The sequence below is a fragment of the Trichomycterus rosablanca genome, chromosome 17, assembly GCF_030014385.1.
Source record: "Trichomycterus rosablanca isolate fTriRos1 chromosome 17, fTriRos1.hap1, whole genome shotgun sequence".
Lineage (NCBI taxonomy): Eukaryota > Metazoa > Chordata > Actinopteri > Siluriformes > Trichomycteridae > Trichomycterus > Trichomycterus rosablanca.
In genome coordinates, this window is record NC_086004.1 from 2,722,402 (window position 1) to 2,739,193 (window position 16,792).

General features: G+C 42.5%; 1 protein-coding gene across 2 annotated transcripts; it reads left to right on the forward strand.

Annotated features, from left to right (window-relative positions):
• Positions 1-233: 233 nt before the first annotated feature.
• On the forward strand, positions 234-14,838 carry tbxa2r (thromboxane A2 receptor). 2 transcript variants are annotated; one of them, XM_063013076.1, is made up of 4 exons: positions 234-322; positions 6,229-7,140; positions 10,534-10,667; positions 14,068-14,281. In XM_063013076.1, exons 2-4 carry the CDS (start codon positions 6,319-6,321, stop codon positions 14,198-14,200), a joined length of 1,089 nt encoding a protein of 362 aa, XP_062869146.1. In that variant the 5' UTR covers positions 234-322; positions 6,229-6,318; the 3' UTR covers positions 14,201-14,281. The 2 variants fall into 2 exon arrangements, with proteins under 2 accessions (XP_062869146.1, XP_062869148.1); XM_063013078.1 differs by lacking the exon at positions 10,534-10,667 and having other exon boundaries at positions 14,068-14,838.
• Positions 14,839-16,792: the final 1,954 nt, after the last annotated feature.

The following is a 16,792-nucleotide window of genomic DNA, read 5'->3' on the forward strand; positions in this document are numbered from 1 at the left end:
CCAGTACTTTAACCGCTCAGCTAGAACTGCTCGGATAATTTTCACAGACGAAAAAACATTTGTGTGTGTGTGTGTGTGTGTGTGTGTGTGTGTGTGTGTGTGTGTGTGTGTGTGTGTGTGTGTGTGTGTGTGTGTGTGTGTGTGTGTGTGTGTGTGTGTTATGACCTCTTTGGCCTCCCATACACCGTTTATAAGCCGTACAGCGTTACAGAGAAGCAGCTCAGACTCAGACAGACTCCACCGACTCAGAGAGGATGAGGAGGTTCAGCTCCACTAAACTAATGCAGTCTGGGAGAAGAAACATCTGCTGATATTTTAAGAGGTAACAATAATCCTGATCTCTTGGTTCTTTTTACTTTTTAATTGGACATCTAGTCAAGAAAAGAGAAAATGCAATACTTTTATTTATGTTCTGTACAGAACTTTATAACTTCATTATTAACACGAAGATCTTCTGACTTTCTATAAAATCCGACAGTTGCGATCTGCAGGTTTACATTAGTAAGTCTGTCTGTGACATTATGAATGATTATAACCTGTATATGTACAGCCATGAAGCTGGCAGATCATGAAGAACATCAGCTCCTAACTTCAGTCAGTAACATGTTGATGTAGAATAGTTTAATGTAAATGTATTTTTTGTGTGGAGGCTCGTATTTGTCTTGTTTTTTGTTTGATTACTTTCGTTTTTTAGATTTGTTTTCTAGTCCTAAAGTGGCTGTTTGATCTTTTTAATCTTTACTCAAACTGAAGACCACATGTCTTCAAACTCATTTTAGAAACGGTTCCTTCAGAGTTCTTTATGGATCCAATCGTTCATTTTGCCTCAGAAAGCTCCTCTGTGTTCTGACGTAAGAATCTTTCTGATTGTCTCTGTTATTGCATGTTAGTTAGTCACACTGAACACAAACTCACACATCCACCCCCTTCCCCAATATTTAGCTATGCTCAAAATGTACCCCACAATATAATGATGTAAAAAATTCCATTCACAAGCTTTGTGTAATGTTGGGATTCGTCAGTGGTCCTATAATCTGTTGATTATGGCAGGAATGTCTTAAAATTGAAGGGCACCCCCGTTCCCCATCCCAGTAGATTTGGTCCCTCCAATGTTAAATTCATGGCTACAGTCTTTTTTTCAGATCCTCAAGCAATACATGATATCTTACTCCCGCCTTTTGTGCCAGTGAATCGGACCCACTGCGACCCTGAACAGGATATTGCGGTGGTAAAACGAACAATAAATGAATTATTACATGATGGCAGTTGCGTAACTACAGGAGGGGCAAGGGGGGCAGGTGCACTGGGGCCCATGGCAGAGAGAGGCCCCTCCAGGACATGAACTCAACCACCCACCTCACTGCCCCCCCATAGGCTGCACGTATTATGCGTGTATTATGGCAAGGCAAACAGGAAATATATAGCAAACACTGATATATATGGATAAATAAAACATTATATTATATTATATATATAAAACAGATTCCATAATGACATTATAGATATATACTGTAGATTACAGATATATATAATGACATTTGTTGAGTGGGCCCAAAATTTCTTTTTGCACTGGGGCCCATGAGCTCCTAGTTACGCCACTGCATGATGGAGACGTGCAGTCAAAACACAGGATTAAAATGTCATTATATTTATCTAAGAAACACATATATCCAACACACAAACTATTATTGTGAATGGAAGTCCTTACTGGTTACCCAATCAACAGATTTACCTGAATGAATTTAGCTAAACGAACGCAATATTCATCTCAGCATCCCTGTAGAAGAATAAACTTTACCATCAAGGACAAGACGTTATCTTAAAGTTTTTACAGAAATAATATCACTATTTTAAGAAAAAGTTGTTGTCTCTAAATGGAGAAAACTTAAACCATTGGTTAAAACTAATTCAGACGGCAGTGGATGGCAGCTGAAACCGATTTACAAGTTACAAGAGAGCCCATAAATATGTATAAGGAACCTCAGACATCATTATGCTAACTAAGAAAAACGTTAGTACGGAGGCATTAGCATTTCAGGAAAACAAACAAACAAAAATCCCACCTTGATTGCAGAGACATGACAGGCACTTCATGCCTGAAAGCCTTGCAGTGTGTCTGATTTAATGCTTTCTGCCAAGAAGAGACAGCTACATTTTCTCAACGGTGGTGTTGAAGACGTACAATCTAATCATAGAAAGGTTTTAGTTGCAGTTATTGTTAGTAAAGATGATGGATCCAGTTTTTAAGTTAAGAAAGCAGCTGCTGTTTTTACAGGGATATATAAATGTTGGATAATGTTGTTTCTTAACTAAATATAACTAAGTTTTAACATCATTTTGTGTCTCTGTTGAGTTAAATCATGTTTTCAGTGATTGCAAATAATTTACTATGAAGAATATGCAAGTGTCTGCAGTTCTATTATTATTAGAAGAGACTGGAATGGATTTTTGTTTGGTTGTGCTTACAGTCTAATAATAATAATAGTAATAAAGTGCAGATTGCTGTAAAATCCCCACGATTTACTCATAATGAGATGTAGGGACAAGTACTAATGCTAGTTGCTCCTAGGGGGACTTTAAAATCTACTTTTTCTTAATAAAGGGAGTCTTTATATTCAGAGCAACTCCAAATCCATCCTAAACGGCTCCCTGTCGGACCTTATGTGCAGCGTTTGGCCGTCTAAGTCATTAGTTACTACTTAGGGAAATCATTTGGGTTCGACTCATCATGTAGTGTACTGCTAATGCACTGTAGATGTGCTCATGAGAACTCAAGAGTTACTAAAACGTGGCATCGTACATTTCCTAAAAATAAAAGACATGTGTTTGTTACTCACCTCTCAGCTGGGATTGTTTGTCTTGGGTTGCGCAAGTCGTCTATTTGCCCAAAATACTGAATGCCAGTGGGATGAAGAACACCGACAAATCTCCGTTTTTGTATTTGTTAGATACAGTTTTAGCAGATACAGTTGATGTTTTTTTATTTTTTTATTTTATCATTTTCCCCCCCAATTTTTTCCCCTAATCTAGTCGTGTCCAGTTACCCTGAATGCTCCTCTATACTGATTCAACCATTCACCGCTGACTGAGGACGCCTCTCAACTAACATACGCCCCCTCCGGCGTGTACAGTCAGTACAGACTGCATTTTTCACCTGCACGAGTCGAGTTCATACACTTGACCTTTGAAGGGCCCTGTGTATGAAGGGCCACACCCCCATCAGCATTATTCCTCAGCCCTGTGCAGGCGCCATCAGTCAGCCAGCAGGGGCCGCAGTCGCACCAGTTATGAGGATTTATGATCTGACTTTTTACCCCTAACCCTATAAACAACAGCCAATGTTTAAATCTTATATCAGCTTGTAGGAGTCAGGGTGGGGTTTCAGTGATTTCGGTGACTGTTCAGTTCTTCTGATTGAATGATTGGAGCACAACTTAAACCAAAAAAGCAAGCGTTCAGTCATTTGAAAATAGAATATTAATAATTCATATACTTTAGACAGCACTTTTCTTAAGCTCAAAGACACTTTATATATTTAGAACATACAAATGAATATATACACACAAAAGCTACACCAGATTAGAATGAGGAGGACAGGACTGCATGGAAAGGTAGATTACTAGCTGCAATTTGGAAGACTTTTGCTTGAAAGGTTTTGCAGTAATGTTCTCCAGATTTTGGGAGCCATAATATCAAATGACCATGCCCACCCCCCTCTCTCACTGACCAGAGTTGAAACTGAGATACAGATAGCTTAAAGATGCATGGCTTAAGGATCTAAGGGTCATGGAGTGCAGGCATGAAGTAATTCAATAAGTAAGAGGGTCAAGATTGTAAAGAGCTTGTATTGAATGGGGCTGATTTGAGAACATCTGAATGATAAATTCTTAATAATGCAGTTCTATAATGTTATTTATACTGTGGCATGGCCCCCAAATTCCTTGAATGACATCTCTGTGCCCATATATATATATAGAGCTAATGGACTGTACTTAGTAAACAGTACATGGAACAGCGGTCTCTTATACAAAGAATGAAATCCCAAACTGTCACTGTCTGTGAGATGTAATCCAAGAACCACCAAAAACACTGTTTACAGTCAAACAAGCTCAAAATCATCATGTACGGCACTTTTATATTGTGGTTATAAGCTGTGAGGGTGTAGTAGGTGGAGGAGTAATCGGTCGTGTCCGAGAGACTGAGAGACGCTTATAGTCTGGATTTAGCTCCATCTGATTTCCACCTTTTTGGACGCTCAAAGAAGCTTTAAGGGGAAGAAGATTCTCATGTGATGATGATGTGAAAGCAGCGGCGCATCAGTGGCTATGAGCTCAACCAAAAACAAATTTTGCTGATGGCATTAAAAAGTTGGTACGACGCTGGAAAAATGCATCGGAAGGTGACGATGTAGAAAACTGATGGAGTTTGTTTTTAAAATTCTTAATAAATAGAGTTAAAAAGTGCAAAAACTTTTTAAAAGAACCCTCGTATTTTTGTATTTGTTCCAATAATAGACACCGTGTAATCCTCAGACTGCCTGAAATGTAAACTTTCCACTGTTGAGACGGCATTTCAGAAAGCCGTCAGATGACGAGACTTATTTTCTCTCCCCGAATAAAGAAAAGTGGAGTGAAGTGGATGGGTTACGTAAAAGAATCCTCAAAATAAACATTTCACTGCAAGTAAACATTACTAATGCTGAGGAAATGCCGTGTGTTCCAGAGCGTTGGATGAGTTTGGTGTGGTTGAACTACAGTGGCCTGTACAAAACCCTGACCTCAACCAAACCATTCGCATTCGGAATGAAATGGAATTTTGGGTGTAAGCCTGACCTGGCACAAACAACCTAAATGGGTACAAATTCCCAATGACACATTCCGGAATCCTGTAGCGAGCCTTCCCAGAAGAGTAAAGATTGGAACAGCAACTACATATCAATGCCCACGGTTGTGCAATGTGATTTCCAACAAGCTCATACTGATGTGTCCACATACTTGCGGTCACGTCATGCATTTTAATGGTTTTTACTTGTCCGAGTGGTTTGTTGATGAGTTGGAATGTAGACAGAGAGGTCCAAACATCATGTAGTAACAGATAAATCTGATTATTGACTGTAGGGCTGTAACTTTACCCTTATCAGATTACTTGAGTGCATGAAAGTGCCTGATCGGGGTTTTTTAACTAAAATCTTTAACTAAAAGTACTTTTTGTTGCACTGATTAGATTTTTCTGTTTGTGTAAAGTCGTTTACTGTCCATTGCTTCACATTATTCAGCATTATTTAATTTCATTTAGGCATTTTCCCTTTTTCTCTCAGTCTAGTCGTATCCAATTCCCCTGGTCGTATCACTCCTCGAATGCTGCGGACTCCTACTCTGGCCACATAGGGCCATACTTACAGCATTTAGCAGGCGCCTTTATCCAAAGCGACTTACAGTACTGTTATACAATCTAAGCAATTGAGGGTTAAGTTCCTTGCTCAAGGGCCCAGCAGCTGCAACCTGGCAGTGGTGGGGCTTGAACCAGCAACCTTCTGATTACTAGTCCAGTACCTTAACCACTAGGCTACAGTTGCTAATTCTTAACTAATGCCCCCACCGACACGTGCAGTTACCAACCGCTTCTTTTCACCTGCACGAGACAGGTTCACACAGGGATCAGTATAGCGTACGGAGGGTCACACACTAAACTCCATTATTCTCCGTCTCTGTGCAGGCGCAATCGACCAGCCAGCAGAGGTCGCAATCGCAGCAGTCATGAGGAATCCCTCCAGCCCTCCCTCTTGGCAGACCTGAGCACTTTTATATACAGATTATATACAACTAAATAAATGTATCCAACTTTGTGCAAACAGTATAGGGAAGGTCCTGTTCTGCTACAGCATGACTGTACTCCTGTGCACAACGTTAGCTCATTAAAGGAACTCCAATGGGGCACGCTGAGCCTTCACCTTAAGCTTATTTAACACTTTTGGAATGAATTGGATATTCAACTGTGAGTTCTTGACCTCACCAATGCATTTTTGACTAAAGTGGCATAAATTCCCACAGGCACCTTACAAAATCACATAGAAACTGGGGCTGATTTGGCCTCCAAAGGGCTAAATACATATTAATGTGTATTGTTCGGCAATCTCATGGGAGGTATCCACATACTTTTGGCCGTATAGCGTACACTACTGAGCATCCTATTTGCCAGTTGTTCATTATTCTTGTGTGTTGTGATTAGCTTGACAGATCTGAAGTAAGGACTACAAGATGAAGCCATTACACATGATGCTTCATTAGGAGGAACATTAGAAGGAACCAGTTTGGCACCATGATGACATCCCAACATTACAGCAGCAATGCCAGCACAGCAGAGTTCAACCAGTCGACTGGCATCTGCTTCTCCATCAACAGACCTCCGTTCAAGTTCAACCACACCATCGCCTCGGCGTACTTCTCAGCCGTGTTCAGCGTGCTGGGTCTGAGCTCCAACCTGTTCGCCCTGGTGGTGCTGGTGAAGTCGTTCCAGCGGACGCACAGCCGCTCGCGCTCCTCCTTCCTGCTCTTCCTGTGCGGCCTGGTGGTGACCGACTTCATGGGTCTGCTGGTCACCGGCTCCATCGTGGTCTCCTCCCGCATCACCGGCTTCGACTGGATGCGCCTGGACCCGCACTGCCACTTTTGCAACTTCATGGGCATGTCCATGGTCTTCTATGGGTTATGCCCGCTGCTCCTGGGTGCATCCATGGCTGTCGAGCGCTTCGTGGGCATCAACCACCCGTTCGCCCGGTCCACGAGCATGTCCAGCGGCAGGGCGTGCGGCATGGTCGTGGGCGTGTGGGTGACCGCCGGCTGTATCAGCCTGCTTCCTCTGCTTGGCCTGGGTAGCTACCATATTCAGGTGCCCGGCTCCTGGTGCTTCCTGAACATCAGCTCGGTGCCCCTGGATATGGCGTTTTGCCTGGTGTTCTCTTTGGTCGGGCTGCTGTCTCTGGCTGTGTCGTTCATTCTGAATACGATCAGCGTGGTCACCCTGTTTAAGGTCTGCTGTGGTCAGGATGCCAACCAGAGGAGGAGGGACTACGAGGTGGAGATGATGGTGCAGCTCATCCTCATCATGGTCATCGCATCTATCTGCTGGTGCCCGCTGTTGGTAAGTGTGCCCACAGTGTAGGTTGCTTTGTTAGGTGCATTAGAAGCCTTGAGTCCTTGTAATATTTATTTATGAATTAATCATGTTATTCATTCAGTTTTACCAACTACTTCATCCTGATCAGGGTTGTGGTGGGTCCGGCGCCACCCAAAACAACACACAAGGCAGAAATACACCCTGGACTGGTACTAATATTGATTATTGTTTTATTTTAACACCCTCAAGTACAGTACGCCCAATAAACTATATGGACAAAAGTCTTGGGACACCCCTTCTCATTTATTTAATGAATCAATTATATAAAGGAAACTACAGTATATGCTTCTAACTTTGCAGCAACAGTTTAGGGAAGGCTCTTTCCTGTTCCATCATGACTGTGCCCCTGTACACAAAGCAGAATCTATAAAGACAGGGTTTGTGATATAATTTGTTTTTTTTTAAATGGGATGACCAACAAGCTCATGGTGAGGTGTCCACATACTTTTGGCCATGTGGTGTAGACACAGCAGGTAGTGTAGGTGCTGCACAGCCCTGTGAACCCAAGTCTTGCCTCCGCTTACTGTCTGTGAGGAGTTGTGTGTGTTTCTTTTAGGTACTGGACAGTGCTCAGTCCATATCACAAGGCAACACACACTCACCAATTGTACTCACTCACTACTAGTGGACCCTGGACAGTCCCCCTCCGACACATGTGCAGTAGCCGACCGCTTCTTTTCACAGTCCCCCTCCGACACATGTGCAGTAGCCGACCACTTCTTTTCACCTGCACACTATGGTTCATATTGAGAGCCATATCGTGCACAGAGGAGGTGCAGGTACAGGTGCCAATTGCAACAGTTTAAGGAATCCTTACAGCCCCCTCTCCCACGGACCAGCCAGTCATTGTCCATGTAGGCGCCCGGCCGGCCATTAGCAGAGCTGAGATTCTAACTTGCGAGCTAGAGATGTCAGCTCCGGTGGGCTAGCAGGCTTTACCATTGCGCCACCCCAGCTCCCAAGAAAGGGGGGATTTGGACCAGCCAGTCCACGTTCGGCATGATTTTGGGAGGTTGAGAAATAACAGTGAGAATTTGGACACAGTGAGAACAGGAACAACTCCTTACAGACAGTCACAGGAGGTCAAGATCAAACCCAGACCCTCAGGACCCATGTTTTTGTATGGCCACCAGAGGATGGTATATAAGACAAAAATATATAAGTTTAATATATACGTTTTAGTGAAAAACGTTTTAAATCAACGATACTAATGCTCAGCTTTGACAGTTTTGACTCCCCAGTAACAGTTTGGCTCATTAGAAGTCCTTGTACAGGAAATGCGCAGCGCTCAGTACGTGCAGTGACATTACCGTGTTGGGTGCTGATAAGACAGCGCTGGAGGAAACGTCTCTGGTGGGAGACAGCACAGGAAGTTCAACCCTCCAACCCTGTACAGAGACGGCTTTCACCCTGCATGTCCAACCAAGACCTTAGACACAACAGCTCAGGGTCGATGAATCGAACAAACATGTGTTACGTGTCTCAGAGGACAAACTGTGATGTGTAATCAAATATAAAAGTTCAACACAAACACAGCATGGAGACGCGTGTACTTAAATGGACATGCTTATATAAAATGCTGCATAATCCCAAAATACACAATGCATTACCGTCGTCCAAAGTATTCCTACCAAAAATGAATATGAAGTCGTAAACTAGAAGCATTTCTTTAAATCTATCTATTTCCTCGGCTGCTCCCGTTAGGGGTCGTCGGCACATCGTGATCCGTATTATTGATTTGTCACAGTTTTTACGCCGGATGCCCTTCCTGACACGACCCTCCCTATTTATCCGGGCTTGGGACCGGCACTACAAAGCACTGGTTTATGCATCCTAGCAGCTGGGTACCTATAGGACAATTCAGTGTCTCCAGTTAGCCTGGCTGCATGTTTTTGAACTATGGGAGGAAACCGGAGCACCCGGAGGAAACCCACGCAGACACGGGGAGAACATGCAAACTCCACACAGAAAGGACCCGGACTGCTTCACCTGGGATTCGAACCCAGGACCTTCTTTCTGTGAGGTGACAGTGCTACCCACCAAGCCACCGTGCCGCCCAAAGCATTTCTTTAAGTAAATAATAATAAAGGACAGTTCAGTGTCTCTAAAACCGTTTTTTTCACTTGGATTGGTGGGTAGCACTGTCGCCTCACAGCAGGAAGGTCTTGGGTTCGATTCCCAGGTGGAGCGTGGCTGTGTGGGTTTCCTCCCACAGTCCAAAGACGTGCAAGTGAGGTGAACTAGAGACACAAAATTGTCCACGACTGTGTTTGATATTAATGAATCTTGTGTAACCAGTAACTACCTGTCCTGTCATAAATGTAACCAATATCAGCTGTACTATCAGCCGGCCGGGTGTCTACACAGACATGATTGGACTGTGCTATGTATGAGGAGGGACGGTGTTAAAGCCCTACGATGGGTTGGCACCCTGTTCAAGACAGTATCTGCCTTTCCGGTGGAACCTCACCCACCACGACCCTGACCAGGATAAAGCGATTGATGAAAAAGCCTTTTGGAAACAAAGTGATTTCTGGGTAAAATATGAATATGCTGTAGACGAAACCACAGAAAGACTGCAGGAAAGTGCTTTAAGTGATATAGTTCAAATTTAGAGTTAATTTTTTACTATCAAATAATTTTAGTCGGCGCTCAGGTGACACAGCGGTAAAATACACTAGCACACCAGAGCTGAGATTTCGAATACATTGTACCGCATCTCAGCTCTGCCATCCAGCTGGTCTGGGCGGCTACATGAACAACGTTTGGCTGTTGTTCATCCAGGGAGGGAGTAGTCAGATAGGAACCTCATAACTGATGCAATTACGACCTCTGCACAGAGTCGGGAATAATATAGTCAGGGTGTGTCTCTCTGTACGCAAAGCTGATCCACGTATGAACTCACCTGGTGCAGGTGAAAAGATGCAGTCGGCTACTGCGCACGTGTCGGAGGGGGCGTGTGTCAGTCTCGCTCTCCTCAATCGGGGCGGGGGTCAGCACCAGTAGAGGGGAAGTGTAACGCAATTGGGGAAAAATTGGACGCACTAAAAATCGAAGGAAAAAGGGGAAAAAATGCATTAAATAATAATAATTTTAGTCAAAATACAGCTACAGTACATTTATAAATGTAAGGCAGTTTGCAGATGTAATATCTCACAGTCTAATCACATTTATTTTGTTTGGCTAACACTGTAGCCCTCTGACTTTTCAGTCTGTGTGGCTGGGAAGTAAAACTGCTGACCGGACCGTTTGTGAACTCGGATTGTTTTGCCGTTAGCATCACCGCTAACCTCAGAAGCCTTCAGGAAATGTGTGGACGTTTTCCAGGCACTGACTAACCCTGTTTCCCCCGGACAGATATACATCCTGAAGACCGTTCTGTCCACCGGCGTCGTCGATCAGCATTTCATTCTGTTTTGTCTTCGATTGGCCACCATCAATCAGATATGTGACCCCTGGATTTACATCCTCTGTCAGGAGTCTAGACTGAGGCGAGTAGATCCAGACGACGGATCCTGATCCGGTTTAAGCACTGAATCCACCCGTTCCTGAGTTAACCGTTTGAACTGGACTGAGATCAGACACGCTGCAGATGCATTTTTGAATCCGCACGCTAGCTGCTAGCATTTTAAATTAGCTGTAGTGCTTTACGGTAGACTGTAGTGCTTAACATCTTAAATAATACTCTATCATTCATAATCATAACCCATAATGCTTGTTTCCTAATCTTCAGCATGTGCAGTTGATGAGCATTTTTGTGTGGCTTTTTTTAATTAAAATATGTTATATATTTATATATTAAAATTAATTAATAATGTTAATAATGTTCATCACTACATGAGAAGTCACATCTAAACGAATATGCAGTCTTCAAACCCCAAACTGCAGCTAACCAGGTGACGCAGCGGCACACCAGCGCCGAGATTCTGAACTCTTCACTTTGAAGAGTCTTCAGTTCGTTGCTCGGCATTGCCACCGGTCGGCTGGGCGCCATCTAGCGGGCATAATTGGCAGTGGTAGGACGGGATGACCAGACTATGTGGGTGGGTCTTCAAACACTGTGTAAGGACCCTGATTAACAGATAGAGAGGCGCCTAGGGTGAAAAAGAGTTCTGCTGAAGTGTTTTGTGTGCCCTTTTTATTAAAATGTCATTTTAATACTGTATATGTTACTATTAAAATGAATTAATAATGTTAATAACGTTCTTCACTACATTAGTGAACATCTAAATGAGTATGCAGTTTGGTACTCGGCCCATTGTTTACGTTAGCCAAATTAGCATGTAACTGCTAATAAACTAGCTTGCATTCATCTCAGATAAACACATGTTTAGGTAGGGTGACCATACGTCCTCTTTTTCCCTGACGCGTCCTCTTTTTTGGACCCTAAAAATGCATCCGGTTGGGATTTCTAAATCACCAAAAATGTCCGGGATTCGGATATGTAGTTTGTTTAGATCCTGCATTGTACTCTCTTAAAAATGCCCAGGTGCAAATGAAAATTCACAGACGAATTACAGAAAGAAATCTTGTGTTTTTGTCTCGATCGGGTCCTCGGGAAGAAGAATGCACGACCTGCAAAGCTGACGTACGTGTCAGTGTTAAAGGTGTGAGTTCAGCAAAACACTAAACTGCACTAGCACACCAGCAACACTCCTCGGTTTGAAGCTCGGCGTTGCCATCGGTCAGCTGGGTGCCATCTAGCGGGCATAATTGGCAGTGCCTGCAAGGAGGGATACCCGGTATATGTGGGTGGTCTTCAAACGCTGTGTTAAGACCCTGATTAGCAGATAGAGAGGCGCTTGTGCAGAATGCATGGGTGAAAAAGGGCTCCGCTAAAGGCTGCATGCGGGTCGGAGGAGGCGTGAGCAGCAATATACCCTCCTCGACTGCAATCACGGATCCCCCAGCAGCGGAAGACAAATTGACTACACTAAATTGGGAGAAAAGGCATCAATAAAACAGAAAAACACAAACCTGCAGCTAAAGGAAAGAGATCGTCAGGTAAAAACTGGGTAAAACAGAAGATGCAGACTGTCGAAATAGCTCCACTGATGGACTATTTTATTTGTTATTATTTTTGTTTAGAGCTAAACACTGAATTGAAAGATTATCTGACCATAAACACATTTGTTAGATGTCTTGTTAGAGTAAAGTAGCTGTTTATATATTTAAGCTTAATAACATAGTTGCACGGTTATAGATGCATTTAAATACAGCGGTACCTTGAAACTCAACGTCATTTGGTTCTGGGACTGGCGTTGAGTTTACAAGGTGCTGAGTTTAAGGGTATTTTTCCCATAAGGATGTTTGGGAAACCTGTTAATGCGTCCATGGTCCCGTGGAACTGCATATATTTTAGACTAATGTAAAATAACAGGGTTGTTTTTTGACACTTAAACACTGAACATCGAGCTGTAACACTTAACACGAGCTGTAAGTTTAAAAGTGAAACACTGAGGAAAATCCAGATAAACACAGATACATGTGGAGCTTTTAGACTGAATCTGATGCTTATTCCACACAAATGCAGATTCGTCTCATATTCGCACTTTGATGTCGTTTTGCTGCCACGCTCAAGCCGAGCGCTGAACAAAGCGACTGTTCATTGTAAATTTGAAATTAAATAAATACATTTTTAAAAATAAACTGAACACATTGAATTTAAGGGAAACGTTGAGTTTAAGGGTACAAATTTCTCAACAAAGTGCGTTGAGTTTCAAAGATTTTGAGTTAAGGGGACGTTGAGTTACAAGGTGCCACTGTATCAAATATTTAAAGCCATATTTTATACACATTGCCATGGTGTCACGAATAACATAAAATCCCCCCATTCCACCCAGTGCTGGTGTACGTCTGGCCCATGCCGCCATCCTGCCAAGTGTTCTCAAAATGTGGTCACCCTAATTTAGGTTTTTATTAATTACTACCCAAAATACACCATAGTAGCTTACAGGTCAGCTAATTGACTGCTAATTTACAGTCACATCATCATACTCTTAATCATTTGCTTATTAAATGCTGTAGGCTCACAGTACTACTGTATATTAATGACACTATTAGAAGTGCACCATCATAACAGTCCACTATTTAGTGCTGGAAAACTGACTGTGTTTTGGCACTGACCCGCCCCGGATGAAAAGCTCACATAATCCCTCAGAAATCTGCAGGTCTGCACTTAAGTGCTGATCAACCCTGAGATGTTTCTCCTACCTTAAAACGTTCTGGCACTTCTTTGTAAATGTCTTTCCTGGTCTGGTGAACAGATTCATGCATAAATAGAATGATCTACCTGCCCAAATATGGGCAAAATACCTCAGGAGTGCGAACACTGTCCAAAACTGTGATGTACCTGTGTGCTGGAGAATGAGTGCATGAATGCTTGGCTGGTGATTTGCATTTGCATGTGTTTCTCTGTAGATCGACCTGCATGTCATGTAAAATAATTCATATCTTTGAGTGTCTTCTACACTGTATGGCTATAAATATGTGGACACCCCTCCTAGAGATTAAGTTTAGGTGTTTAAGCCACACCCATTGTACAAAGTGAGGTCCATCAATATTTGGTTTGACAGGTTTGGTGTTGAGGAACATCACTGGCCTGTACAGACCCCTGACCCAAACGCTAATTAACAACTAAGGACAAATTGTAACCAATAGTGAGTCAGGTCTTCTCATTCAGTACCTGACGTCACGAATACTCTTTAGATAGATAAATAGGCACAAATTCCCACTGGCACACTGAAAATTTTCTGGAAAGATTTTTACTGTCCATGGTTTTAGAATAGGATATCTAACCAGCATGGTCAGGTGTCCACATACTTTTGGCGGTATGGTGAAAGGTCCAACATTCTGCGTGTCCTAAGTGTCCCTCTCCATCTCTCCACGCAGGTGTTTATTGTACAGACGGTGCTGTCGGCGTCGAAGCTCCACGCCTCCTCCCTGCTGCTCTGCATCCGCTTCGCCACCTGGAACCAGATCCTGGATCCGTGGGCCTACATCCTGTTCCGCCGTGCCGTACTGAAGAGGGTCTACCCCCGCATGGACTGGTCCCGCGGCTCCATCATCAGCCTCTATCCTTCCCTCTCCACCTCTCTGCGCAGACTCACTCGCTCCTCTCTGGGGGGCGCCGCCAGGCTCAACGGGCAAATAGCCGGAGAGCTAAAGCAGGAAGGTTCTCCACTGCCAGTGCGGATCGTCTCGCAGAATTCCTAACTTCAGGAATAATATACACGATATGACCGTGAGTTTGATGGACAAGCCATTTCAAAAACGAGCTGTATTAAAACAGAGCGACCTGTATGTGATCTTTTCAGCTAGAACAACACCAAGACTGTGTGGAATATGTGAGATTCTGTAGGAATTTGTGCCCATTTAGTCAAAATAGTGTCAGTGCATGTATGGCTGGGCGCTGATGTTGATTGATGTTGGTAAAGAAAGCCTTAACTGATGTTCCAGTTCATTCCAGAGCTGTTTACTGAGGTGAGGCCAGACCAATGGACTTTCTTTATTGCGCTTGCTTTGTTCATCATGGCACAGTAATACTGAGACAGAAAGTTTAAAGTGTGTAATTTCCTATATATAACTGATTTATTACATCTTAGCCTGTCAACTGTTGTGGATGAAACATATGAATTAAAAAATAAGAAGGGTGTCTCAATACTTTTGTCTGTATTGTGTATTATTTTTTAGTAATGACATTGTAGAAAGATTGGAGCTCTATAAACTGCATGCATTAAATGGAGTTAAATGACTTTTATGGGCAGCACTGTGGCTCGGTGGGTAGCACTGTCGCCTCACAGCAAGAAGGTCCTGGGTTCGATCCCCAGGTGGGGTGGTCCGGGTCCTTTCTGTGCAGAGTTTGCCTTTTGTCTCTGTGTCTGTCTTGTGGTGCGGCTGGTAGGATGGGTTATTTGATGATGCTGAAACAGCTGACTAGTTTGTCCTGGATGTAGATATGAATGAAAGTTTTCAGGTCTGGTGTAAGTGTTCGTTTCATGCGTGTTTTTATGAAACCTCAGCTGTTACACCACATCCAGCAGATCCACTGATTTACTGAGTCACTGTAGTTCCAGTACAACTAGTGCACATCAGATTTCATTTATTTCGTCTTTATATGGTATTTATTTAATATTCCATGTATTTATTTATTCTTTATAAATATATACTGTGCACCATGGATCCAGTACGTTCCGCTGTCTGAACGTAAGAACTGTTTGGTATTGGTGGTAAACACAGTGAAAACAGTTGATCTTCTGTGGCATGTATTTATTCCTCACATAAATATGTTCATGCTGAAACTATTAGATCAGCCCGTTGTGTAATGCTGCTTTTGTTTGGATGCCATTGTGAATCTGCTGCTGCGTTTGTGAGGATGAATTAAAAGCAGAATGCACATGAAAAGAGTGAACGTCCAGAGAGGCATGTGTCCACATGTGGAACGAATCATTACTGTAGTCCGGTAAGCCATCAACATTTTTCCGCTGCTTTGCTTTGAAGATTTAGCTCAAATAAATCAGATAACTGTGGCCCTCTCTGTGACCCTCGAAATATTTGATAACCTCTTGAACGAATGTATAAATTCAGCCCCTGTGGAAACACCTCTGGTTAATAGATAAATATTTTATTGGTAACTGAGCAACATGAGGTTCGGGATGCTGTACACTGTCAGGTCGTCACATCAAGAGTAAAGCACAAATCCATTACAGTACGTAAATAAAACACAACCAACCAACCACACAATGGTGCAGGTTTATTTTTCCACAGCTCTGTGATTAGGATGTTCTACTAATATGGTATGAATCCCAGTACCCACAATTAAAGACAAGGTCTGATAAATAAATACAAAAATAAGTTTGTGAACCCTTCAGAATGCTTAATGCAGTCAAATCCTTATCCATGTTATCATATGACAACACATTTAGTCTTAACTATTAAACTAACAACACGCAAACTATTGTACATATAATGTCTATATTGAACACACTGACTCTTTCCCTCTATATATACGTATATGAACATGTGATATGAGCTTGCTGGACATCTCATTTTAATACCAGTGGCATTAATACAGAGTTGCCCCACAACTCTTCATGGCCATAACAGCGCCAATACATATAAACACAAAGGACGACCTTCATAAGCCAAAAATAACATGAACCGACTGCTAGACTAATAGAAAACAAAATTATAATCAAGCAAAAACCCAAATAAACAAAGATTTTAAAAATATTCAGTCATGGGACACAAGTTCAGACTGTTCTGTTGTGTGAAGTACAGAGTTAATCATGCAGACTCTGGAACGTGTGGAATGAATCGACACTGAGGCAGAATAAATACACACTGATGCTGTGGAGTTTATCGAACACTATTTCAAGAGCAATGCTAACAAAAAACAACCCTCAGTTTAAAAAAAAGCTGGGACAGGGTGTTAAATATGAATTAAGAAGCAGGGAATGTAACTATCTACTTGGATTTGTATTTAAACTAAAATTATATACATAATTTACATTAAAGACTAGTAACAGTCCTTTATGAGTCCATTCTTACCACATTAGTTATCAATTGCAAGGATTTTTAAAGAATTTCACCCCCTACAGTGCATAATAGCTTCAAA